This window comes from Oryctolagus cuniculus, chromosome 7 (assembly GCF_964237555.1).
Source record: "Oryctolagus cuniculus chromosome 7, mOryCun1.1, whole genome shotgun sequence".
Lineage (NCBI taxonomy): Eukaryota > Metazoa > Chordata > Mammalia > Lagomorpha > Leporidae > Oryctolagus > Oryctolagus cuniculus.
Genome location: NC_091438.1, coordinates 21,724,310 through 21,750,388, shown reverse-complemented (window position 1 = coordinate 21,750,388; position 26,079 = coordinate 21,724,310). Strand labels below are relative to the sequence as shown.

Sequence of the window (26,079 nt, the reverse complement as noted above, 5' to 3'; positions counted from 1 at the left end):
GGGCCCAAGGACTTGGGCCATCCTCCACTGCACTCCCTGGCCACAGCAGAGAGCTGGCCTGGAAGAGGGGCAACCGGGACAGAATCCGGCGCCCCGACCGGGACTAGAACCCGGTGTGCCGGCGCCGCAAGGCAGAGGATTAGCCTAGTGAGCCACGGCGCCGGCCTACTGAGTGAACATTGACATGTACTGAAGTCTCTTTATTAATGACCAATACCTTATTTTCCTTAAGAGAAACAAGGTTTAGTCCGTAGGCAAAGGCATTTTCTGAAAAGTACCATACTACAGCAGGTGTTAAAGTTGTCACATGGAATTAGAAAAGCAAATCCAACTTCAGATCTTAATCAAGACACTCACTGATTCAGCTATCCGTGCCACTGCTGAGACGGTTAAGCCAAACAGATCTTCTCCTTTTAAATATGCTGGAAAAAGTTGGAGCATTTCAGATTTTTTTCTTACACATGCCACGGGCTCCAAAATTTTATCCCAAACACCTACATAAAGACAAAAAAAATTTTTTATGATAAACTTGTACTAAGTTACACAAAAAAAAAAACCAGGATACAGTACAAGAACAAGCAAAATGAATAACCACTCAAATATTAATTCCCAAAAAAAAACCCAATGTGTAATAATCTAACAAATCTGCTTATTAAATCATAGTTCTTATATATATATATATATGAATTATTTATTATTTATTTGAGAGACAGGAAGAGACAGAGCTCCCATTTGCTGATTTACTCCCACAATGCCTACAACAGCCAGGGCTGAACCAGGCATTCAATCCAGGTCTCCCACATGGTGGGCAGGAACCCAAATACTGTAGCCATCACCTGCTGCCTCCAAAAGTACACATCAGCAAGAAGCCAGAACTGGGAGCAAAGCTAGGACACAAACCCAGGGGCTCCAATATGGGATTTGGGTATCCTAACACCAAACACCTGTCCCTAACAGAGAACTACTGACACACAACACTCATTAGGCTAACATCAGCTCTGCAGAGCACAGAACTGGCGGAGCGTACCTTTAGGTGAGGTGTCACTTAGGACTAGATCTTCATGGCCTTGCTCCACAATCCTGATGACAAACACAGGGCGCCCGTCTTTCTCTTCAATGGAGCACAGGTAGCGGCATCGCCGGTTGGCATAGCGTGTGCTCCAGTACAGGCGGCTAGCTTCATAGCCCACAGGGAAGAGTGCTTTAGCAGAATGGAATGCTTGCATCTGTTGGGGAAGCAGCTGGCCGATTGTATGGAAAATGAGGCTTCCAACACGGAAGGTGTGCTCACGTTCCCCTCGCTGCACAATGCTAGCAATCTGCCGCACCTCATCGCGTTGAACGTAGACCCTCCTGAAGACTGCAAAATAACTTAATTCTTGCTCATGAATTCCCTTTGGTTTGTGCATGGGGCAAAGCATAGTTTTGTCCTTAAAAAACATGCATTGTGCTTTAATGGCGCAAGTAAAGTGATAAATGTTGGTGCATCGAAATCTGTGACATCCGCTGGTGGCACCCGTCTTATGACAGAAGACACATTTCATTTGAAGACCTCTCCTCAGCGCTAGCTCCACGTTTATTAAGGCACCAGCCTGAGTCTCATAGACCTCCGTGGACCACAGAGCACAATTCAAGTGGACCCATAGATCCAAATCAAGGTTGAGCAGCCTTGCTGGTCCATCTGTCAACCCATCACCTTCTTCATGACAGAAGCAACACTTCCGATAGTCTTTAGGCACAGGATCAGGCTTCAGGGAAGTGCCCAATTTCTTCAGAAATTCATCGATTTCTTCCTCACACGGAGGTTTAAATGTCCCCTTGGGAATTACAATATGAATGCTCCATTTCTTCCATTTCATGCCCCTCCATTTTTTATTTAATGGCCTACAATCTTCAAATCCACCATGGACAGTTCTTAGACGCGGTTTTAACTTCACTGTTACCTTAAGCTCATCTGGCTTGGCCTCTACTTTGGCTGCTTCAAAGGCAGGAGGGAACATGATGGGAGGTGATGCAGGGGGAGAAGCTCTGTCTTGCAGCTGTGGGAGACAATGCACATCTAAAGTGGAGATGTTGTTACTGTACTGATGAAATGCTTTGGAAGGTGTTTCTCTCATAGGTGACTGTGGCAATGAAGGAATGGCTTCCTGGGCAATAAAAAGAAATCATCAACAAGAAGAGTAACTCAGAAGCCCTATGAACAGGTTTTCTTTCTTTTGTTTTCTGTTTTAAAGAATTATTTATTTGAAAGGCAGAGTTACAGAAAGGCAGAGGCAGAGGCAGAGGCAGACAGAGAGAGGTCTTCCATCCACTGGTTCACTCCCCAAATGGCCGCAACGGCGGGAGTTGGGCCAATCTGAAGCCAGGAGCAAGGAACCTCTTCCAGGTCTCCCACATAGGTACAAGGGCCCAAGGACTTGGGTCATCTTCTACTGCTTCCCAGGCCATAGCAGAGAGCTGGATTGGAAGTGGAGCAGATGGGACTTGAACCGGCACCCATGTGCGATATTGGCACTGCAGGTTTTACCCACTACACCACAGCACCAGCCCCAAGAACAATTCTTATTAAAACAATAAGCCACGCAACACAGCTGAATAAAGGTATGTGAGCTGAGGGGTGAAGAAAAGGGGCACTAAGTGGTACGGTGTCATGCAGAGCAGAAGTCGTTTCTGTGTAAGAATTGATGGAGCTGACAAGGGCAGGGTAGTTTCTACAAAGCCATAACTCAGCAGAATATTCTGCCTTTTTTTTTTTTTTTTGGACAGGCAGAGTGACAGTGAGAGAGAGACAGAGAGAAAGGTCTTCCTTCTGTTGGTTCACCCCCCAGTGGCCGCTGCAGCCAGCGCACCGCGCTAATCCGCAGCCAGGAGCCAGGTGCTTCTCCTGGTCTCCCATGCGAGTGCAGATATTCTGCACTTAAAACTTTCTTGGACACCTCCCTTTCTAGCTTAAAGCCAGGAAAGTCAAGAGCGTCGGAAGAGCCAACTTGAGGGCTGCTGATGTGGCGCACTAGGTTAAACTGCTGCCGGCAACACCAAGATCCCATATCGGAGTGCCAGTTTGAGTCCCAGCTGTCCCACTTCCAATCCAGCTCCCTGCTAATGTACATGGGAAAGGAGGGCCCCTGTCACTTACAAGGGAGAACAAGGTGATAAATAAATTTTTAAAGAGCTCATTTGTACAAAGAAACACTGATTTCTGTTGAATGAAATAGGAATGTTGCAATATTACCTCAGAAGAGCTAACCTATACTCTTCAGTTCCTGTCAACAAACCAACCAACCAACTCGGGGGCTCCTCAGATCCCTTCCAGCTGCTGAGAGCTGAGCTAAGGGAAAAGCCCTGGCAGCTTCTCTCAGTCACAGCACACAGCAGCATAAGCTAATCAACACCAAACCCTCTTCTCAGACAAGAGACGAGCATCATACAAATGCAAAAATGGGAAGGAACTGCACACTAATCTAAAGTATCTGGTAGGGAAAAACTAACAAACATTCCTCCTCTCACCTAGATTGACGTATTTTAATTCAAAGCCTAAGTTTATTTGTCATATGGTCTGGATTTTTATACTGGGGACTACTGCCAATTAAAAAGTAAGAGTTGCCAGAACATTCTTCTGAGAGACATATTACAGGGAGAAATGGCTGGCAGTATTATTTGACAAGAAACAAGTTTCCTTTAAACAGCTATATATAGAAATATATTTGTACAAATGCACACATACAATTAAGCTACATAACATCAAGTACAGAATGGTATGAACAAAAATACTTTCTCTCAAAATGCATAAATAGGCTTAAGTTTTATTTCTGAACAGGTTTTCTCATTGTGGTAAGATCCATAAAAGCGGGCCGGCATTGTGGCACAGTGGGTTAAGCTACCACTTGCCATTCTAGCATCTTGTATCAGAGTGCTTGTTAGAGTCCTGGCTGCTCCACTTCAGATGCCATTTCCTGCTAACACACCCGGGGAGGCAGCAGAAGATACAGCTCCAGCACTTGAGCCCTTGCCACCCATGTGGGAGACCAGCTCAGAGTTCCAGGCCTCAGCCTGACCTAGTCCTGTGGCTGCTGAGGCCATCTCAGGAGTGAACCAGCGGGTACAAGATCTCTATCTGCCCCTCTTCCCAACCCTGCTCTCTCCCTCTGTCACTCTGTCTCTCAAATAAATACATCTTTTTTATAATGGCAATTTTAAATGTTGAGATATTTGTAATTAGTTAAATTAGAGACTTCAGTATTAGTGTTCTATTTAATGCTAAACTTTCAAAATATAATTTGATTTTCTCCCTTTTGGCAAATAATGTATTTATAATTTTAGATAGCAACACAGACCATGACTGTTTTTAAACTCTCTCATCTTGGTTAGCACTGTTTAAGACCTCCTGTGCAGAGTTCTGTAAAGGTGGGACACATCTGTTTTATTTAATAATGTATGCCCAGAATACAGAAACCACTCATTACATATTGTTTACTAGTTGAGACTGTCCTAATTTTACCTTGCTTTCTGAGTTTTTTGCTTTTGCAGTTGATGAATAGAGAATAAAGCAGTTATTACTACAAAAGACAATGTCCTTCTCCCCTCTCTTGGAGCTTTCTCGGGAATCCTGAAAGTCAAAGAGAAACGAGGGCATCTCAGTAAGTCAAAATATAATATATCTAAAAAGTAAAACATAGCTATCTTAAGTCCAAGAAGCTTCAAGAAGTTCATGGAAAATACATTATTATGAAAAAACTATGCATGGGTTTCTAAAACATTTTACATCAAAATAATCTTACCTTATAACTACATTTTTCTAGCAACTTTTTGAAGCTCTCTTGAATTCAGCATTTAGTAATTGAGCCATAGGAAAAATAAATGTACAGAAACAGCTTGTACTACCCATCTATCACTCCATTTTAACATATGCTCGACTAGGGTGAAAGGTGTTGTGGCACAGTGGGTTAAACTGCTGCGCGGGACTGTGCACCCACACTGGCGTGCTGTTTTGGTTCTAGTCCTGGCTCCTCTGCTTCCAATCCAGCTTCCTACTGACACACCTGGGCAGGCAGCAGGTAATGGCCTGGGTATTTGGTATTTGGGTCCTTGCCTACATCGCAGACTCAGAGTTCCTGGCTCCAGGTTTTGGCCGTGCACAGCCCTGCTTGTTGAGAGCATTTGGGGAGCGAACAAATAGATGAATGCTCTTTCTCATTCTCTGCCTTTCAAATAAATACATCTTTAAAAAATGAAAGTAACTACGTGGCCTTCATAATATTCACTGTTCCCAGTCTGATACAGCTATCCGTGTTAGAGCCCATCCACATGCACGTGGATGCTCCTGCGAGGAGTGCATCCTGTCATGCTGCCGTGACGTGGAGCCCTGCCTGGTGCAGAAGCAGATGTGGTCAAGCACATGGTCACTGGACACGGGGTGGAGTCATGGAAAGAACAGGGAAGTACCTTGTTTGCCAGAGTCACATCTTTCAAAGATTTCCGCACACCACTTCCAAGAACGACCACTTTACAGTGACAGCACCACTGTGGTCTGAGTGCCGCACTGTCTGCAAGACCACGACTGGGCTCCTTATATCCAGGAAGACCTAAAGGCAACCAACGTGGTTAGTAACCTGACCAACAATCGTGGGGGGACATGGTGTGAAATTACACCGTTATCACAGCATGGTTCATTAACTCTGCATTCTTTAACAAAAACTTCATTTTCTAAGCAATGTTTATAAGGCATCTATTGTATGACGTGGGCACAAATTAAAAAACATCAAGCAGCTGGCAGAACACTGATAGTATGCAAGTTTCTAACAAAGCCAAGTAACCAAAATACTCACACAAAGTGAGTCAGAGAGGGACGGAGATATTGCTGGTGCTTGAGGGTTAAGATGATACTAAAATGCTTAATGAAAGATAAGGATATAGAACAGTCTTATAAGTGTGACTTGCAGCGTCAATGAGAAATAAGGACGCGCGGGTACGCAGGCCTGGGACCCACGGGGACAGCACTACTCAGGAAGAACAGCAGTGACAGAAGCACCTGGAGGCAGAGCTCAGAGATCCAACACAGACTTCCAGAAAGAGTTCCACAGTGAGAACAGAGAAACTACTGGAGATGAGGACAGAAGCCAGAGCACACGGAAACAGTGAGTGATGCTGAGGAACTGGGGCCCAGCAAGCACATGCTAACACCAACACCAGAGACAGACAGCAAAGTGCTGTTGGGAGGGACCAGTGTGCTGCTGTTCACAGGGATGGGTGAAACACCCTTGTGGGTAGGGAAGATCTTGGGGAGGTGCTGCAGAGGCAAAACAGGCAAGTGGTGACGGAACGCAGAGAACAGGAAAACAGAAACCCTGGCAAATCACTAGCCTTGCCTGTACCGTGGGCAACAAGCAGAGTAGTGGATGAGGGTTTGGGAATATAAACAAAAGGTACCCAAGGGTTATCAAGTAACATGCTTTCTCTGTCTAAGCAACACGTCCTGGTTGTCAGCAATGATATATAATTCACATGCTAATGCAGTAAAGGTCAAATCACACCAGAGAAACAGCAAAGTAAGGACTACATATCAACATGTTATTGTCATGAATCAAATATTGAGATTTGAAAAAGAATAATCTTAATTTTTGACGCAAGAGGGCACTGGGAGTTAGCAGAAAGCTCACAAGCTCACCGTTGCTCGTTGGAGGAAAGGGCACATTCGGCTGCTTCAGCCGGTGGGAGCTTGCCAGTCTGGGAGGGTTTGCAGATCCTGGTGGAGGCCCACGAAGCAGTAAATGCTGTCGATACTCCAAACCTGGGTTTACTCTGTGGCTACTGACCAAACCCATGGAAGGAACATCTGGAGCATTACTAACTTCATAGCTGTTAGGAATTCGGACGTGAAGAAGATCGGAAAATGCAGCCACAACACTGCTAATGTTCTAAAACAAAGTGCAAATGCTGTGTTACCAACCAAAAGGGAACAGTGAGCCGACAAAGCTTTCATGAACAGAAAACTTCTTAAAGAAACTCGAATTAATATTAATTATTTGGGAATACATTAAGCTATTTTAGTTTTCTTAACACCTGACAAGTGTAAGGGACAGACACAACTACAAGGGATGAGCTAATAAATCCTGTCATCTTCCAGAGCTGCTCAGAAAATGAACTTCAAGGGGTTCTATGTGAAATTGTCCACCCTACAGTGACATCTGACAATCAAAATGGCAAGTCATTGGACTACGAGTTTGGTCTCCAGTGAAATATCACTCACTGCAGAATTCAGAGTTTAAAAATCCACAATTTTAGTGTTGGATATAAACAGCCACTACCTGAAAACGTTCTACTGCTTCTATAGAACTCTCCTTGTTGATAAAGGTTCTTCATTAATCTTCTACAGCGTAAACAGTTATGAAAAGGTTTCTCAAGTATCCATTCTCTAATAACAAATTGTGCACTCTAACTTCACTATCTGCCTTCATGTAGCCTGAGATTAACTTAATACTTATAGTGCTCAAAAGCAGCCTCGATGACTTTGACCATTTATCCTAACCGATCCTCTTACACATATCCTTGTAAGCTACCTTAAGTATCTTTAAAAAGGAGGACACAGTTTATAGTATTACAAAATAATTCCTCTTTTACCTCAGCAGCTGAAGGGTGCAGAGTAATTGCTACAGATATGAGACCCGATCTGGGACCATTTGAGGATGCACCAAAAGGTGATGTGAAAAATAAAGTGCCTGGCTCAGTTTTGATGTCATTCTTTCTTGACTCTGAACCTTAGAAAAAAAGGAAAGATAGGGAAGAAGTAGTGTTAGTGGCTTTTCCAAGTCAAATATTTACATCAGTAATTGGCACACTGTAAAGAGATAGCAAGCTAAATATCCTGCTTACTTTTCCCGGCAGTGCTAGGAAGAATTGGAATGATGGGGGACGGTACTGGCTCTGGAGGCTCCTCTTTGACCAGTGACAGATCTGGATACCTGCTCACTTCTACGCCAACCACACTCTCAGGAGAGGACGAGGGAACAAAACTGTCAGGACTGTCCCTGTCACCACAATGATCCTGTATCCTGAAAGAAGAGTAAACCCACATGTCAGAGTGTGCAAATCCACTGCTGGGGCTTCCTGTACCAACCCAGCTGTATCAGTGATCTCAGCAGGAACGATACTCTGGGCATCAGTAACGATGGAAGGAGCAAATTAACTAGTTCAGGGGAAAAGAGGAAAAAATGTAATACATGTTAAAATATAAAGTAATTTAAATGACATTTTTTCCTTCGGACCAAAGTTTTGGCATCAAGTTTAAAGACCTGCCAAAGGGAAAGACGTTCAGATTGTAACAGAACACAAGACAGAAGATTACTATTACCTTTGCAAAATTACAGATTACCTGAGGCTAAGGGAAAACACCTAAGGCTTGAAACAGGATGAATGGTGCAGGTACACCTGCAACACCTGCATGCAGTGACTGAAACAGCTATCCAGTGGCTGCTGCTTGTAGTGGAAAGATGGACAAAAGCCTGGTCACTATGGCTTCATATGGCATTATTCTTTTTAACTAATAATGTGAAAAGTCCCTCTTGGCTAATCTAAGAGCTGAAGTTTGCAACGGCGAGACCTCAGGCTGAGTCACAGAACAGCGCCGTCAATCTGCCGTTAGCATCTCCACCAGCACCGAGCATGCGCTCAAGTGGCGGGAGGCCTATGAACAGCTTCCAGAGCTCCACAAACCCGGTGACATGGGATTCAGGGTCCCGTGAAATCCTAGTCACCAAGTAAACAGACCTAAGAAGCTGCCTTACACAGCTGTGGCAAAGCACTGGTGGTCCCTAGTAAGAAATGTGGAAATTCTTGGCTGTAAGATACAGAGAAAAGAAACATGGATCCCAAATTTGGATAAGTTACTCTTCCTTTTGGGCTGTAGTTTTCTCATGAATAACAATTAAGAGCCTCAGGCTAAATGGATATCTCATCAAACTGGGGATGGCTAGCAGATTCTCCCAAGAAGATGAAATACATAGAATCCTTTGGATACAATAAGCTAAGTAGTGATCGTCTACTAACAGAACCTGATTCTTCCCACTCAGAATCTGGGGACTACGGGTGGGTGTTGTGGTGCAGGAGGTTAAACGGCCTCTTCTGATGCTGCATCCCTTACAGGAGGGCCGTTTTGAGTCCTGGCTGCTTCCGCTCCCTGATAACAAAGGAAGGCCTGTGGAAGAAGGCCCAAGTGCTTGGGGCCCTGCCACTCATGTGGGAGACCCGGAGTCCATTTCCTGGCTTTGGCTTGGTCTAGACCTGGCTGTTGTGGGCATCTGGGGAGTGAACCAGCACATGGAAAATCTTTTTCTGTGTATGTCTCTCTTTCTGTCACTCTGCCTTTCAAATAAATAAACAAATCCTTAAAACAAATTTTTTTTGAGGTTAAAGAACTGATATAAAATGGTTACAAAATTCTGGAAGGGATGGTTCTTAAACTCTCTTCCACAACACCATTCTCAGTATCTGTGATTGCTGTTTTATTAGACATCTACAAATATCAGTAATAAATCACAGTAATAAGTTATAATGGACAATGATTTTTTTTTGAAATGCACAAATTGGAAGCAGGTATTTGTCCTAGCAATTAAGATACCGGCATCCCATTTTACAGTACTTGGATTCAGTTTCCTGCTCCAGCTTCCCACCAATGCAGACCCCAGGAGTCAGCAGTGATGGCTGAAGCAATTGGGTTTCTATTGTCCACATGAGAGATCTGGATTGCATTCTAGGCTCCTAGTTTCAGGCCCTGCTGTTACAGGCATTTGAAGAATGAACCAATGGATGGAAGCTCTGCTTGTCTGTCTCTCTCTCTCTGGGGAATGAACCAATAGGTGGGAGTGCTCACTCTGTCAGTCTCTGCCTCTCAAAGTTTTTTGTTTTTTGACAGGCAGAGAGAGAGAGACAGACAGACAGAGAAATGTCTTCCTTCCGTTGGTTCACCTCCCAAATGGCTGCTACGGCCGGCGCGCTGCGCCGACCCAAAGCCCGGAGCCAGGTGCTTCTTCCTGGTCTCCCACGTGGGTGCAGGGCCCAAGCACTTGGGCCATCCTCCACTGCCTTCCCGGGGCCAAAGCAGAGAGCTGGACTGGAAGAGGAGCAACCGGGACTAGAAACCGGCGCCCATATGGGATGCCAGCGCTGCAGGCGGAGGATTAACCAAGTGAGCCATGGTGCAGGCCTCAAAAGTTTTATATACGGGGCTGGCTCTGTGGCATAGCAGGTAAAGCTGGCATTCCATGTGAGCGCTGGTTCGAGTCCCAGCTGCTCTACTTCCAATCCAGCTCTCTGCTATGACCTGAGATAGCAGAAGAAGATGGCCCAAGTCCTTGGGTCCCTGCACCCATGTGGGAGACCCGGAGGAAGCTCCTGGTTCCTGGCTTCAGATCAGCCCAGCTCTGGCTGTTGCGGCCATTTGGGGAGTGAACAATGGATGGAAGACCTCTCTCTCTGTGTCTCTGTCTCTGTCTCTGCCTCTCTAACTCTGCATTTCAAATAAATAAATAAATATTCAAGAAAAAATTTTTAATGTACAAACTACTTAATAGTAACATCTTATAAATTTAAAATTCTAAAGATTGTAATTTACAAACTTTTACTTCTCAAATATTTTGTACGTACTATCCTAACAGGTATTATATTAAAAAATAAAATAACTGAAAATTATTAGTGAGAAAAGCAACCTCTACCTCAATTCTTCCTGATTGTTGTGAGGTGGTGTTGGAAGGGAAGCAGGAACATCAACTGTCTTTGGGCCCTGAGCAATAGCTCTGGCTAACAAGTCGTCCTGTGATCTGAATGGCAACTGAAAGGGCTTCGGTCCTAGAGTTTTGGTGACTGCGAAAGCAAAAACACAAAATCATTAATACATTTAGTCAAAACTGATAAACAGAACTTCACAATGCGATCACCACTTCACCCTACAGAACTGACAACTGTCATGCACAGTCTGGAGGTTACGCTCATACCTTCTTGGCTCACTAGCACTCCAGCTTTTCCAGCAAGTTCTTCGGTGGTTGCAAAACCATTTGCCATCTTCTGACAAGCCATGGGAGGTGGTGTAGGAGGAAGAGAGGCAGGGGGTGTTGGAGGATTACTTAAATTATTCTGCTGCAGGAGACCAAAAGATGTTAAATTATATGCTACTGAGCAAATATGCAATGACCTTGCTAAAATTTAGTTCTGTGAAATCATAGCGCATGGAAACAAGAGTACAGAAATTTAAACAGCAGGTATCTTCATTCCCATGTGCATACCAAGAGGGAAAATCAAGCCCAAAAGCTTCTGAGTGGAACAACTACTCACGCCTTTATGGACACATAAGTATCCATTTGCTTACTTTACCCGGCTTGAGTATTTAGCTTTGAAAGTAAGAAGCAAATCTCAATTATTCCTGATTCTATTTTATACAACTCCTTTCAAGTATCATGGTTACAGGCCTTGAAGGATACCTTTAAAATTTAATAAAAAAATTGTAAAGAAGTCTCCAAAATTCCTTTATTATAAAAATTATCATTAAGGCATGCCCTGGTTCTTTGAAAAACTTAAGAATTTGTGGTCCCAAGCCTGTAATACACAAAGCCCAGTTAACAGAACCTGGATTGTTCAAGGTTTCCAAAAGAAGAGAAAGCAGTAGCAGTAATACTAAGTGACTAAATTATCAAAAAAAAGTTACTCTTTTTCAAGCATCTTTAAGAGCTTAACATTTGTCATTTATTATTTAACCTCTGAAGGATTGTCAGAATCTACCAATAATATCATCTGGGTCAAGTATAAGGTGAAATTACAAATTCTACAAGGACACTGGATTTCAGGAAGATGATGAAGTTGGAATACAGCTTTCACTACATGAGAAGGCAATTACAGGAGTTAAGACAGGTTCTAACTCAGGGAAAAACTCAACAAGGGCAGCAAGTTATTTAATTATCAGAAGAATTATTTAACATATCAGAAAAGGACCCCTTAAACTAACCACATTCTCAAGTATTTCTGCAAAGCTGACCTTTTCACATAAATCATACGTGAAATGAAGATGTTCTATCCTGCTATCATAAAACCTTGATACAAAAATACCAAAAGATAATCTCGGTTTGCTTTGATTTTATTTCAACAATCGAGAAATTAGTGCATATTTGCAGTTAGCCCCCAAATTATTAGATAAAATGTTTTAAAAATTCTTGTATTTTTCAAGGTAATATTCTAACTATGTTTTAAAATTTCTACTATTTGTAACAAATTCATTTTAACAGTTAATAATAGTTATAGTAGGTATTTCTGTATCATGGAAATGTAAAAAAAGCTGTTTCTCACTATTTCTATTTTTACCTACAGAAACATTTCAATTGTTGATGTTAGAAATACCTCACCAAGTAACATTTTCACCTTTTAGTTGAACTTAAGCTTGAATGAACTGGGAAGATTAGATGTAAACAAGATGCAAAACAGACATGTGCTACCAGTTCTGACATGGTATAATGAAGACAAAGCAAGGTAACATTTCAGCCAAAAAACATACCTTGTAGATCAACTGAGAATAGTAGTCTGAAGCCCCTTCCAGGGTAGCACTGCCGAAAGTTCCTAGAAGTCGATTCCCACTATTAAATTGGCCACTGCCATAAGGAAGAAAGTGCGCAAAGTTCACTCCAATGATTGGTTCCATTAGAGGGAGCAGAGAGAGCTGCTATTAAAAAACACATTTAAGAATAATGTACAAGACAAATCAAACTGTTCCTCCACTTCTGAGACTCAAAACAACTTAGTCAAATAGAGCTTGAGAAAAATAAGACTTAAAAATTCTGTTACAATTACAAAGGTCCAGGAGTAAGAGTTTACTAGGCAGAGTCTAGCAGCTGCACTTCTTTGGCTCCACAGACACAACAGGGACAGATTTTCTAGGTGCAGGGTTGCTCCTAACTCCTAACCATCAGCTGCCCATCCAGCTATATTACTATACATTTCAAGTGTCAATAGGATAAGGTACACTTTTGCTTGGAAAGAGGAAGTTTATTAAGCTCCTGGTCCAGATGTCTTTTATCCCTGAACTCTGGACTTAAACTGATAAATTATCACAACAAAGCATTAGTTTAATAGGGTTACAATAGCACCAGAGGGCTTCCTTCCTGGCATTTGTAAAGGGGCTGCTATGATCCACTCACCTGCTTCAGGTGGGTAAAAGAGTCACTGGTAGAGGACACAGCTTGTTTCTCCTCATCGTCCTTCTTCCTTTTCTTGGAGCGAGGTGCTGCTTTCTCTCCCGTTCGCTGGGTCCGTTTGCTACGCTGTTTCTTGGTTTCACTTCCTCCATCTGTTTTTGGCAACTGGCTATTGCCACATCCAAAACCACCTTGCATTTGAGCCCCCAAAGTTTGCTAATGTAATTGAAAAGGTGAAGAAGTGAGTGAACTATTCACATACTTGATTTTTAGTTCATGCTAGTCCAGTTCCATCCCAAAGATAATTCCTAACATGGTATTAAGTTAAGGAGGAAATGCACAGAGGGGTGTCGTATGCTCCAATGCTTTTCTGAAAATACCACCTTTTTCCAACGTTATTCTCTCATGTGGAAACCAGTAAGCTGCACAGCTTGAGCAAAGCAAAGGAGCCCTCGGTATGAAGAGGGGGCAGAGGGGTGTGCGCCGCCTGCTCTCAGGCAGCAGCCCAGGAAGGGTGTGCTGCGGGAAACTCTGCACAGTGCACATGATCCCCCCCCCCCCCCCCCCGAGGAACTAAGAAATAATGAAATACAAGATCTGCTGAAACAGCTCAGAGGCCCAGAAAAGCTTCATGGCCTGTGTGTCATCAGTGAGTGAACAGCTAGCACCAGAGAGCAATACAAAGAAGTAACACTGGTCCTTCAAATTAGTTCACTAACAAATAAGGAACTGAAAAATAATGGCTATTTATTTAAAAGTCAATGGGAGAGACAGCAGGTAACATTGACTATTTTGTTTTTAAAGTTAAGAAGAAGTAATAAACAAGCCAGGATCTGTAAAGGTCCTTAGGGTAGTGCAATCAATTCCTAAAATTATAGGGATATTTTTCAGGCTCTGCTATTTCTATACTTAATTGTCAATACTTTGCTACAGACAATTATAGTTGCTGAACTTATTACAACAAATTGTCCATTAAATCTTTGAAGGTTTTAAGGTTTTAAAAGTTTTGCTTTCCAGTTAGGCAAAATTTTTATGTAAAGGGCCAGAGAGTAAACATTTTAGAGCTCACAGACCATAAACCCTCTATTATAACTCAACTCTGCCCTTGAACTGCAGAAGTACACAGTTTGTAAATGAATGAACTTATAGCTGCATTCCAATAGGGTTTTTCAGATTCAAGTAAAATTCTGAATTCTGCGTAATTCTCATGTCAGCATTATTACTCTTTTTGGAGTATTTTCCATCATCAAAAATGTAAAAGCCATTGTTAGCTCATACAAAGAGGAGAAAGGTGAAATCAGGCTCACACTGCCCATTCCCAGCTGGACACAGACCAGCGGTTCCTCAAGGGCCATCCCCATTGTTAACAGCAGCACTGTCCTGGACTGGTGGGAATGTAAATGTTTAAAGGTTTGCTCGTTTACTTATTTATTTGACAGGCAGAGTGACAGACAGAGATATCTTCAAGCCATTGGTTCACTCCCCAAATGCTGCAACAGCAAGAGCTGGGCCAAACCAAAGCCGGGAGCCAAGAATACCATCCTAGTCTCCCACAGGGGAGGCAGGGGCCCATACATTTGGGCCATCTTCTACTGCCTTTCCAGGTACCTTAGCAGTAAACTCAATAAGAAGTAGAGCAGCCAGGAATAGCACTTGATATGGGATGCCCACATCTCTGGTGGGTTAACCCACTGTGCCACAATGCCAAAGGGAGACATGCAATTTCTCTGGTATACCCCAGCCAGAACTACTGAATTATAGGATCTGGTGCTGGGGTCCAGCAATCCACATTTTAACAAGGCTTCAAGGTGACTATCATAAAGCACTAAGAACCACAGGAAATCTCTAATATGCAAATGAATACATTCTAAACTCAGTAGGTAATGTCATAAATCTCCCATATGCTTCACTTCCAATCCAGCTTCCTGCTAATTTGCCTGGGAAAGCAGCAGAGGATGGCCCAAGCCCCTGCCTGCACCCACAGGGAAACCCAGAAGAAGCTCCTGGCTCCTGACTTTGGATCAGTTCAGCCCCGGCTATTGTTATCATTTGGGGAATGAACCAGAGAATGGAAGACCTCTCCCTCTCTCTCTCTACTCTTCTCTGTAACTCTTTCAAATATATAAATCTTTAAATAAAACAAAACAAAAAACAAAACTCCCAGGTAATATGTACTCTGCTGATTCCCAAAGAAAGCACTCTGAAGAGCAAAGACCTAACAATTTCTTGGCTGGCTTATAAAAGACTAATGATGTAATCATGTGTTAACTATGCACAGGTAAGTACTTCACAGACATTATCTCTAATCCTCTCAATTATTCTAAAAAGCAAATATAACTACATTTCTTTTTTTAAAATTTATTTGACAGAGTTAGACAGTGAGAGAGACAGAGAGAAAAGTCTTCCTTCCGTTGGTTCACCCCTCAGATGGCCGCTACAGCCAGCACTGTGCCGATCAGAGCCAGGAGCCAGGTGCTTCTTCCTGGTCTCCCAAGCAGGTGCAGGCACCCAAGCACTTGGGCCATCCTCTACTGCCTTCCTGGGCCACGGCAGAGAGCTGGAGTGGAAGAGGAGCAACCAGGACTAGAACCCAACGCCCATACGGGATGCTGATGCCACAGGTAGAGGATTAACCAAGTGAGCCACTGCACTGGCCCCAAATATAACTATATTTCAAAAAATAATTCTAGAAGAGCACAAAAGAAAATCAGCCCAAGATAATGTTACTATTTTAAAGTACCTGTTTTCAATCTTTTATCTATGTCTTTATACTTTAAAATTTAAAAAATGACTACAGCTTACAGTTTGTGTCCTTGGAGTAGATACTTTTAAAAGCTGACATATTGGGGTGTGCATTGTGGTGCAGCAGGTCAGGCTGCTGCCTGCAGTGCCTATATCCCACGGGCGCCATTCGAGTCCACTTCCGATCCCACTCCCTGCTAAAATGCCTGGGAAAGCAGTAGAAGGTGGCCCAAGTACCTGGGCCCCTGAACCTATGTGGGAGACCCTCAAGAAGCTACTGGCTCCTGGTTTCAGATCAGCCCAGCTCTGGCCGCTGCAGCCCAAGTGAACCAGAGGACAGAAGATCTCTCAGTCTCTCCTTCTGTCAGTAACTCTGCCTTTCAAATAAAGCAATAAATCATTAAAAAAAAAAAGTTGATATGATTGTTCTCCAAGCTACTGAATCTTTTTGCACAGCACAAACTTAAATATAAAGATGCTCAAGATACAGTTCTTCTCTTCCAAGGAGCTATTTAATAATTTAAAAATACTGTAGAGATTGCTATGTGAATACATGGACTACAATAGCTATTTGAGACTGAGTTGAGAAAGCCTTCTGGATATGATGATTCCAGAACTGAATAGAAGTTAAAAAGACACAGGAAAGGAGAGAAGAGCAGAAACAGCAGTGCATGACAATATGCTATGAAAGGGGCAAACAGAAACACTCAGGATTTTCCAAGTCATTCTGTACTTCCACAGGCCCAAGAGGCTTTGGAAAAAGTAGCTAGAGATTGGGCTGGACAGTTGGACATATTTATTGCTGACAACTATGACTAGAAAAGCATAACCAATAAAATATACAAAAGTCACCGGAATCCATTAGGTCAACATTCAGTCTCTATTAAATAGCCAAAGACAAATAAGAAAAAAAGTCAATACTTGCAAAACAGATGAGCTTAATTAACAATTTTAAAATTGCAAATTTGGACAACTAAATATACCACTCCACTCCTACACAAGTAAAATACAAAAATGATAAAATCCAACTTGGGAAGCACTCTAGAGAAAGCCTTATGAATGCACTAAAAACAGTACTGTAACTTCTGACACATAAGAAGGCATATGCTATCAAGCAGAACAATTCCCACGACCCAGAAATCTAACTTTTAGAAATATTTTAATGCATTTAATTGATATAAGGGGGAGGGATTCTTTAAACAATACATTTTCAATTAAGCTCTTCATAAAAAAGCAAATGCAATACTGTTCACACTTGAGACACTATCTCCCAGTAAGGTGCATTACTGCAACATTACACTCTAACGCAATGGTTCCAAGTTTTGGTTATCACTGAGTCCCCAAGGATATTAACGGGACATACCAGCTTTCTTTCCTTTCAAAGAAGTTAGCAAATTATGAACTTATTTACAGTAAAGGTATATAGACTTTTATTTCCTTTCTTTTATTTAGATCAATTCAGAGTGATGAACAGGTGACAAATGTAAGCATGAAATGTTGTGACACATATCTTTGCTTTTTAAAAAAGTAGTAAACAAAGTAGTACTTAATATACTTTCATGGATATTAATAAAGACATGAGTTCCATGGAGATAGAAACATAAAAAAATGCTTGTTTAGAGTAAAATGGATGAAATGTTGTGCTGAAATTTAATACAATTGTTGGTATCAATCTGCACTGTTAAAACAAAAGAAAAAATATTGTAGTTTTCATGATTTGCACTTACCAATCCTTCAGCTACTTGCTGCTTCTCAATCATTTTATTATCCTTTGTACAGTTGTCTTCTGAACAAAAAGTGCTGTCTGGTTTTTGATTTAGAAGAGAAGCTGACTTTTTAGTTTTCAACAAGTGTTTCAGAAGTTCATTGCCTGAATCTCCTTTAGCAGCAGGGGCCCCGAGAGCACGGGGAGGACTCTGTGCGGAGGAGACAGGATGCGCTATACCCTTTTCTTCTACCTTACTACCAGACTGTTCCTCCAATTTAGGCTCCTCTCGGCCTGGGCATGGCTCCGTCTCAGCTTTTTCCAGTTTTATTTCTTCAATTTTGGCAGGGGTTTCCATGGACAGCTTATCTACCTCTGAGTCTGTATAAGTCTGTTGATTTGGAGGTTCCTGTGAGTAATCACTAGGGGGAAGTTTGCTTTCTAACTCTGTATCTGGCTGGCCTGCCACCATACTGGGAGTTGATGGGCCACCTGGTTCCACCAACTCTTGTTCTCCTTGCTGAGGAAGCTCGCTGGGTGTGTTCCCTGTAGGAGTGGAGGTAGTTTCTGAGATGCTTGGAGTAGGTGGAGCAGTGATATCTGAATGGGGAGTTGATGGTGCCTTGGTGGATTCTGTATCATCATCTTTTTTCTTTTTTCTTGTTCTTTTCTTTTTCCCTTTCTCTTCTGGAATTATATCAGAATACAACTGAATGAGAGACTGGGTTGATCCTGGATAACTTTGTCCATGGGTTAGAGCTGGGTCTTGACTACATGGGAGATTGCTGTTAGCTATGGCAGGTGGTGCTGCTACTAAAGTAGGTGTAAAAGGAGGCCTTACTGGAGACTGCTGGAAATTGGTCCCAGAAAGACTTCCATGTCCTTGCTTAATAGAATGGAAAGTGGGGCTCCCACCAGGAACAGTTGGTGAGTCAGGAACAAACGAAGGAGGTCCTCCTTGCCTTCGTTCACTGGTTTGCAAGAATGTTTGGGTAGGGGGTGAACTAATAGATCCTTGTTGTATGTTCTGCTGCTGTAAAACCTGTCCCATTTGCGTTTGGTGTTGTGGAGACTGTTGGAGGGGTCTGGGAGGTTGCAGAAAATCACAAGGTAGGTCAGAACTGTAGAATGGAATCTGGGACACAGATGTCCTACAACTCAGTTCTGCACCCATCATGCCATGCTGTTCCATCTCCATCCTCTGCTGCAAGGCTCTCTGTCTGTCCACTTCTTGCATGAGCTGGATTCGTTGTCTTTCCTGCTGTTCTCGTAAGCGTTCCTTCCGTTCCCGTTCTTGAAAACTTTCACTAAAGGGGTTGTTGTCATCAAATTCCACCCGTGGTGGTGGTCCACTCTGTGAATTTGCATTTGACAATGGCCCGGGTGCTGGTGTGCAAGTTTTTATTGGAATCTGGGCAATTGGGGGCTGAATTCTAGGAGGGTTAAGGGGAAGGTGAGCAGAAGCATTGGTAGGTTGCCAACCAGGTAAACTGGGCATTCTAGCAGGACTAGTGTGGCCAGAGATGACTGCTGTGTGCTGCTGGTGCTGAAGCTGCTGTGGTACCAGGGAAAAACTGGATTGGCTCATGGTGGGTGGAGTGGCCCCTGGAACCAAGGGAGTCTGGGGCTGGACACCAGGCATCATGTTAGGTGGGGCCATTGCACACTGCTGCTGCTGTTGCTGTTTGATTCGATAATCTTCAATTAACTCGGCATGCTCTTTCTGTTGTTTACGAATCTGGAAAAATAAAACTGACCATTACTCATTTATGTATGAAATAGCTATCAAACTAAAGCACTGATGATTTTGGTGGGTGGTAAACAGAAAGCCAATGAGCCTTGTAGGAGTAAAAATAACCTGGTTAGACAATGGGGAAAAAAACAAATCACAAAAGGTGGACTGATAAGCCTTAACTTAGGATTGCCAATCTTACTCCAACATGGGCTAGCAGTGTGATGCAGCAGGACAAGATGCTGCCTTCAATGCCAGGATCCCATATCGGTGTGCCTGTTAGTCCCAGCTCCCTCTAAAGTGCCTGGGAAACAGCAGAAGATGGTCCAAGAACTTAAGCCCTGTCACCCACATGGAAGCCAGAGGGAGTTTAGACTGCTGGCTTCAGCTTGGCCCAGCCCTGGCCACTGCGGCCATTTGGGTAATGAAGCAGTAGGTGGAAGACCACTTTCTCTCTCTGCCTCACTCTGCCTTTCAAATAAATAAAATAAACCTTAAAAACATGGGGCCGGTGCTGTGGCATAGCAGGTAAAGCTGCCACCCACAGTGCCAGTATCCCATATGGGTGCTGGTTCCAGTCCCAGCTGCTCCACTTAAGATCCAGTTCTCTGATATGGCCTGGAAGAGCAATGGAAGATGGCCCAAGTCCTTGAGCCCCTGCACCCATGTGGGAGACCGGAAGAAGCTCCTGGATCCTGGCTTCGGATCAGCCCAGCTCCAGCCATTGCAGCCATTTGGGGAGTGAACCAGCAGATGGAAAACTTCAACTGACCTACATCGTGGCAGGGGCCCAAGCACTTAGGCTATCTTCTGTTGCCTTCTGATTCATTTCCTGCTAATCTCCTAGAACGCACAACAGCCAGAACTCAAACTGATATTCCCGTAAGGGATGTCAGCACTGCAAGTGGTAGTTTAACCCACTGCCGTACAACACCGGCCCCTGAATCTTTTTGTTGAGTGAACACCTGTGAGTGGGCTTGAAACTAATTTGAGCTCTTCATTGTTTTATTGTAAATAAAAATTATTACTTTTTCAGTACAATTATTATTGTGTTTGAGCATTTTGAGAGACATCTGGTATACAATGGTAACAAAATGATTTCATTTTTCAGGAATGAGTCCTTTATGTAGGCTTCAAAGAATTTTTAAACATTAATAAAAATGTACATCAAAAAGTCCACCAGAATGAGTCATATGCTATATCTGAAATTCTACTAGAAATCAGGGAACCAAAGGAGAAAGTTAAGGTCCTGCATCCCTGATTCTTCTTCCCTCCTGAACCCAGCTCTTCCTTCATGAGACTAATTATGAGGAAAGCCAGACTCTCAGATGTACGAGACACAACCTTCTGCACAGTGACTTTTTTTTTTTTTTTAAGATTTTTAAAATTTTATTTGAAAGTCAGAGTTACAGGGAGAGAGATTTTCCATTGCTGATCTTCCCAGATGGCCTCAATAGCCAGGGCTGGGCCAGGCCAAAGTCAGGAGCCAGGAGCTTCATCCCGGGTCTCCGCATGGGTGCAATGGCCCAGGCACATGGACCATCTACTACTGTTTTGCCAGATGATTAGCAGAGAGCTGGATCAGAAATGGAGCAGCCAGGACACGAACCAGTGCCCATATGGGATGCCAGCACTGCAGCTTAACCCACTGAGCCACAGCACCAACTCCTGCAAAGCCACTTCTTCACCTGGAAAAAAATAACTAGATTTCTCCAACTATATCAGGGCTGCTAAAGAGTATGAATATAATTCTAAGACCGGATAAGGAAAATTAGTCTCCTTAGTGGCATTTATGAAGTACGTGCTGAGAGTCAGCCTAAGGAAGAGACTGGGGTTGCTGTTTCCTCAGCTCTCAAGAGTTACTCCTCTATGGCAGTGTTCTTCAGTAAGGCATTTAACATCAGCTCAAATCCTCTAACACTTAAAGAGGAACACCAAACACTCTATTCATTTACAATTGCTGGTGGTTTCTCCTTTGCAAACCAGCATTTCTTACCTGTTCCAGCTGTTTCTGAACCATGCTTTGCTGCTCTGTGACATGCTTGAGCTGCTCTGCATCCTCTTCTGGAAATTCACGCCCTGCCTTCTTGGCAGTACGCTGTTTAGCCGACAGGGCCTTCTTGGATTTTCTGTGTGCACCAATTTGTTCTTCAAGATATTTCTGCTGCATCTGGAGAAGCTGCTGGGTCTCTTGAAGCCATTCTTCATACTGCTTACGTTGTGAGTCATCTGAGGAAAAAGTTAAACATTTCATTTGTGTTAATTTTCTTGAATGCCACACTATAAAAGTTACACAAATCCATTTTGCAAAGAAATAAATTTTTACCTTGACCATTCAACAGAAAATTTGAAAAAATACTATATATCAGACCATTATTTATAATTGTAAGGTAGCAGATTTTAGAAAGATATGCAATTGAGAAATTAAGGGAATGTATATTCTTAGGACACTGGTTAAATTAACACTTATAAATATTACAAATACAATCTTTGAAAAGCAGAAGACTTTTGCCTAACAAAATGCTTTTTTCTACACAGCTATCAGTCTTGAATCCACAGCCAAATGATACATTAAGTTATATGTGCATTTAATTTAACTTTACAGAATTTATTTAAAGAGACAAAGTAAAACCTACTAAGATCCACAGCATGGATTAGGTAATCATTTCCCATGCTAATTTTCTTTTGTTTGGTTTTCCCTATCTTGTAATGATGAAGAAATGTACTAAACTGAAAGGGAGAGAATCCAAAATGTTTTGGAAAGGACCAATTTGAAGTCTATGTTTTATAAAGGAAATCTGTAAGTTAACAACATTGGTAATGTTTATTAATCTGTAACAAACTTCTACAAAAAACCAAATGGAGGGAATATTTAACCAAGTAAAAACCTTTTCTCTTCTATGGCTGCCCTTAGTATCTCCTCTTGCACAAATATTGCCCTCTTTATTATCTAAGGGCACTTCACTTTCACTGATGCCAAGTCCAAAAAAAAGAAAAAAGGTGGGGGGGGGGGAGTGCAGGGAGTCATTTTATGTAGTAAAAAATTCTGAATATACCCTTTTGACTCACTACAAGACAAAGAAATGAGTAAGTACAATTCTTAGAAGGACATTAGCTGAAAATAACATCAATGATAACAGAAATTAGTCATACATTAAGAATCCAACCAAAGCCAATGGGCACAATAAAGCCAGAAAAAGCCAGTTGGTTATAGCAGTTTACTTGGTTTTTTATGCAAATACATTCAAATTATAATTATAATTAATACAGGGGGAATTTCAAAATGCCAGACTTTGGGTTTGTTCCTAAACCCAGAATTCCAGTATATGTATGAACTTGAAATCTAGACTACTAAATTTGAAGGGCATTTTTCAAGAACAGGCTTTTTCACAAGATTTCAGAAGTTCTGCTTCTGGTAGAATGAGACCTACCGCAAGGAAAGCCTTTCTGGTTTCTGGAACCAGGAGAGCAGAGGTGAGCAAAATGAAAGATAATGGTGAAAAAAGTTAGCTAAACAGTCTGAAGATTTCAGAAAGGTTCAGTCTGGGGAGAACTTTAAATACTATCCTGAACCACCTTGGTACCCCTACAGATAACTAAGAAGATTCAGTGGCATCCTGCACACTTGACCTCTATACCATGCTGCTAACCCATCTTATGTCTACGCACATTCCCTTTGTTTTTCCCATTCAGTGTCCTTGTCACTTGGGCAGACAGTTGTGAGAACAAAAAGTAGCTTAATTCTAAAAACTGTAAAGTGCCCAATCTAGAAACAAAAACAGCAACAATATTAAAGAGAATAGGGAAGATGATTTTTCTGTACTAAAGTACTTATTTCTAACATAATTCTTCATGCACAGCAGAGAGAAAGCAATGAGAATGCATGCCTTCAGGAAAAAAATGCCTGATAAGGGCAGTGATGTTTTGATAAAAGATGAGGGCACTTAAGGTTTAAGTAATACAGCTAAACTAACTCCGAGGATTTAGAACGACACGAATACTGTGAATACAGGCAATCCCCAAAGAACATGTAACTTCAATTAGATTTATACTTACTGACAAAGCCTGGACCAAAATTTGGAGGATTAGGCCTAGAAATCTGATGTGTTATACTGCCATCCTAAAATGAGTAAAATTTACAAATATGTTTATTCCACGCTTGAGTTAATGGGAAAAAAAACTTTTAAAAGAGGAAATAAAATAGAAGGAAAAAAAAAACCTATAAGTTCCTAAGACATCTTTAAAATTTTGATTTCTATAAAAACTTAAATGAACTTAGTGAGATGACAATTTCTGAAAATGTATTACTATCTCTAACTATATTGCATTGTAGATTTTCACTTAGAAAATCATGCTTAAAGGAAACCATTAGTCATCAGAAATATAATGGTAGGATAAATCAGAGTTCATTAATGCTAACCTAGAGATCCACCCAAAAACTCACTTTATGATAATAAAAAAAAACCTAGTTTCTTTCATATTAAATGCCACCCACACCACAAAATCATTTGTAACAATAACACAATATCTTTGAAATGTATAAATTGTAAGTTTAAAATGAGAAATATTAGCTTGATTTTCCCAATGTTTTGTTTCTTTCAGGGTGCCTGATTAAGCAGTTATTCATAAAATAATTTTCTGGCAATCTCAATAAACTTTATTCTGAAAGTCCTTTTATCCAGTTGTATCAAATTCTGTTAGACATATGCTATATACAAAGTAACAATTATGAATGATACTAGTAGCCAGAACGCATTAGGTGCAATCTTTACAATACTGTAAAGTAGGTGTCTAACACTGGACAAGACAGAAAACAAAGATTAATGAACTTGGGCCTGGGCTGTGGTGTAGTGGTTAAAACCGCTGTGTGCAGTGCCGGCATCCCATATGGGAGCAGGTTCAAGACATGGTGGCTCCATTGCCAAACCAGCTCCCTGTTAATGTGCCTGGAAAGCAGTGGAGAATGGCCCACGTGCTTGGGCCCTTGCACCCAGGTGGAAGATCCAGAAAAAGTTCCTGGCTTCGGCCTGGCCCAGCTCTGGCCACTGTGGCCGTTTTGGAGAGTATTCAGATGGAACATCTCTCGCTCTCTTTGCCTCTGCCTCTCCCTCTAACTCTTTCAAATAAAAAAATAAAACTAAAAAAAAGGAGAAAAAAATTAATGAACTTCCCAAAACTGCATAGTAAATTCATGGTGGAACTGGGATTTCTTTTAAACTCAGCTACAAAGCCTATACTTTTTGTACTGTACTGTATCAAATGGCCTCTTCCTTCTGTTAATAATGAACAGACTATTATTATCAGCATAATAAATCCTAAAACCTATGTGGCAGGGCAAAAAAGAAAATCTCAAAAGAACATATATAACAGGTAACTCTTTTTCTCTAGGCAAATTAAAAAAAAAATCACTTCTGATCTGATCATTAGACAATATATACAGGTAGAATGTCATAACATAATCCATAAATCTGCAAAATTACTGTCAATTACAATTTTTTAAAAAAAAATTGATGAAAATATTGTTCCAGATGTTGCTTGACAGTAAGAACATAGAATATTTCAATTTAAAACTGATTGTTATAAATGTTGTATATTCAAAAGCCTAAATTATTCCAAAGAATAGACAATGAATACCTATTTCTAAGTAGAATGATTATAATCATTTCTTACCATATAGCAGTTTTATATTTTAAATAAAATGGATTAATTGCAAAATAAAGACATGAGCATGTCTCTCTAGAGTAATCAATCAATGTATGTAAAGACAGAAACTATAAAAAGATTTTTATTTCTGCTGCATTGATAATATATCCAGATAGTGGTTTAAGGCTGCTGCTTCTTCCTAGGGGGGCCTCACTGTAAGAATGGGTTGTGAGGGACAGTTACACAGAGTGGTAACTGAAAGCAGTGTTACCTGAGTAACGCTCTGTGGGACAAGGCTCTGGCCTTCACCAGCCGGTGTTCCAGCCACAGAAGGGCCCATAAAGGGGAACCTGGGAAAAGGAAGCAGTAAGTAGCAGACCATGACTACCTATCAGCAAATTTCAGGCGCTGAACAGTTTTATCTTCATGGAAGAGAGCAGTGGCGATTGCCTTCTCCAGCAAAACATGTATTAAATTCTTATCCTTTCTATACCAAACAGATTTACTACTACTGCAAAACTATGGAGTGTAAATTCTTAGCACTTTTACATTACTTAAAATTCAAGCAAGACTCAGAGAAAAAGTATGTTTTCCCACAAGAAAGGCCGTGTTGAGCTACCTAGGTTAACTCAAGAGGTTATACTAGGACAGGTACCTCAATGAATCTTAAAATAAAACAAATGTGAGTCTTCAGGATAAAAATAGAGTGAAGATTTAGTTTCATTTCAGCAATCAAAATTTTTTCTTACTCTGAATTTTATTAATCTGCATTAAAAATTAATAGGTAGCTATTTTTTATTTTAAAATATAAAATGCATCTCAATTAAGAAATTTCACAATTAAGAAATTTTGACTTGATAGAACAAGTCAAAATTGGACACTGACCAAAAAAATCTATTTGGTTAAATATATTTGCCAAAAATATTACTTCCTCTACTTAAAGCTGTAAAAACACCAAACAGCCTGGGCCAGCTCTGTGGCATAGTGGGTGAAGCAGCCGCCTGCAGTGCTGACATCCCACATGGACACTGGTTCGGATCCTGCTACTCCACTTCTGATCCAGCTCTCTGCTTATGGCCTGGGAAAGC

General features: G+C 41.6%; 1 protein-coding gene across 25 annotated transcripts in view; it reads right to left on the bottom strand.

The window, feature by feature from the left end:
• Nucleotides 1-26,079, bottom strand: part of KMT2C (lysine methyltransferase 2C) — a 422,602-nt gene that overhangs the window by 12,589 nt on the left and 383,934 nt on the right. For all 25 annotated transcript variants that reach the window (XM_070077275.1, XM_070077280.1, XM_070077282.1 and 22 more), the window contains 15 exons: nucleotides 25,263-25,341; nucleotides 23,405-23,468; nucleotides 21,345-21,577; nucleotides 17,639-19,354; nucleotides 13,173-13,385; nucleotides 12,533-12,697; nucleotides 10,986-11,127; nucleotides 10,707-10,854; nucleotides 7,870-8,048; nucleotides 7,618-7,754; nucleotides 6,665-6,914; nucleotides 5,443-5,582; nucleotides 4,499-4,606; nucleotides 1,028-2,147; nucleotides 358-494 (listed from right to left, as the gene is read on the bottom strand). In XM_070077275.1, coding sequence (XP_069933376.1) covers nucleotides 358-494; nucleotides 1,028-2,147; nucleotides 4,499-4,606; nucleotides 5,443-5,582; nucleotides 6,665-6,914; nucleotides 7,618-7,754; nucleotides 7,870-8,048; nucleotides 10,707-10,854; nucleotides 10,986-11,127; nucleotides 12,533-12,697; nucleotides 13,173-13,385; nucleotides 17,639-19,354; nucleotides 21,345-21,577; nucleotides 23,405-23,468; nucleotides 25,263-25,341 — 4,831 coding nt within the window. The remainder of the gene's footprint in view (nucleotides 1-357; nucleotides 495-1,027; nucleotides 2,148-4,498; nucleotides 4,607-5,442; nucleotides 5,583-6,664; nucleotides 6,915-7,617; nucleotides 7,755-7,869; nucleotides 8,049-10,706; nucleotides 10,855-10,985; nucleotides 11,128-12,532; nucleotides 12,698-13,172; nucleotides 13,386-17,638; nucleotides 19,355-21,344; nucleotides 21,578-23,404; nucleotides 23,469-25,262; nucleotides 25,342-26,079) is intronic.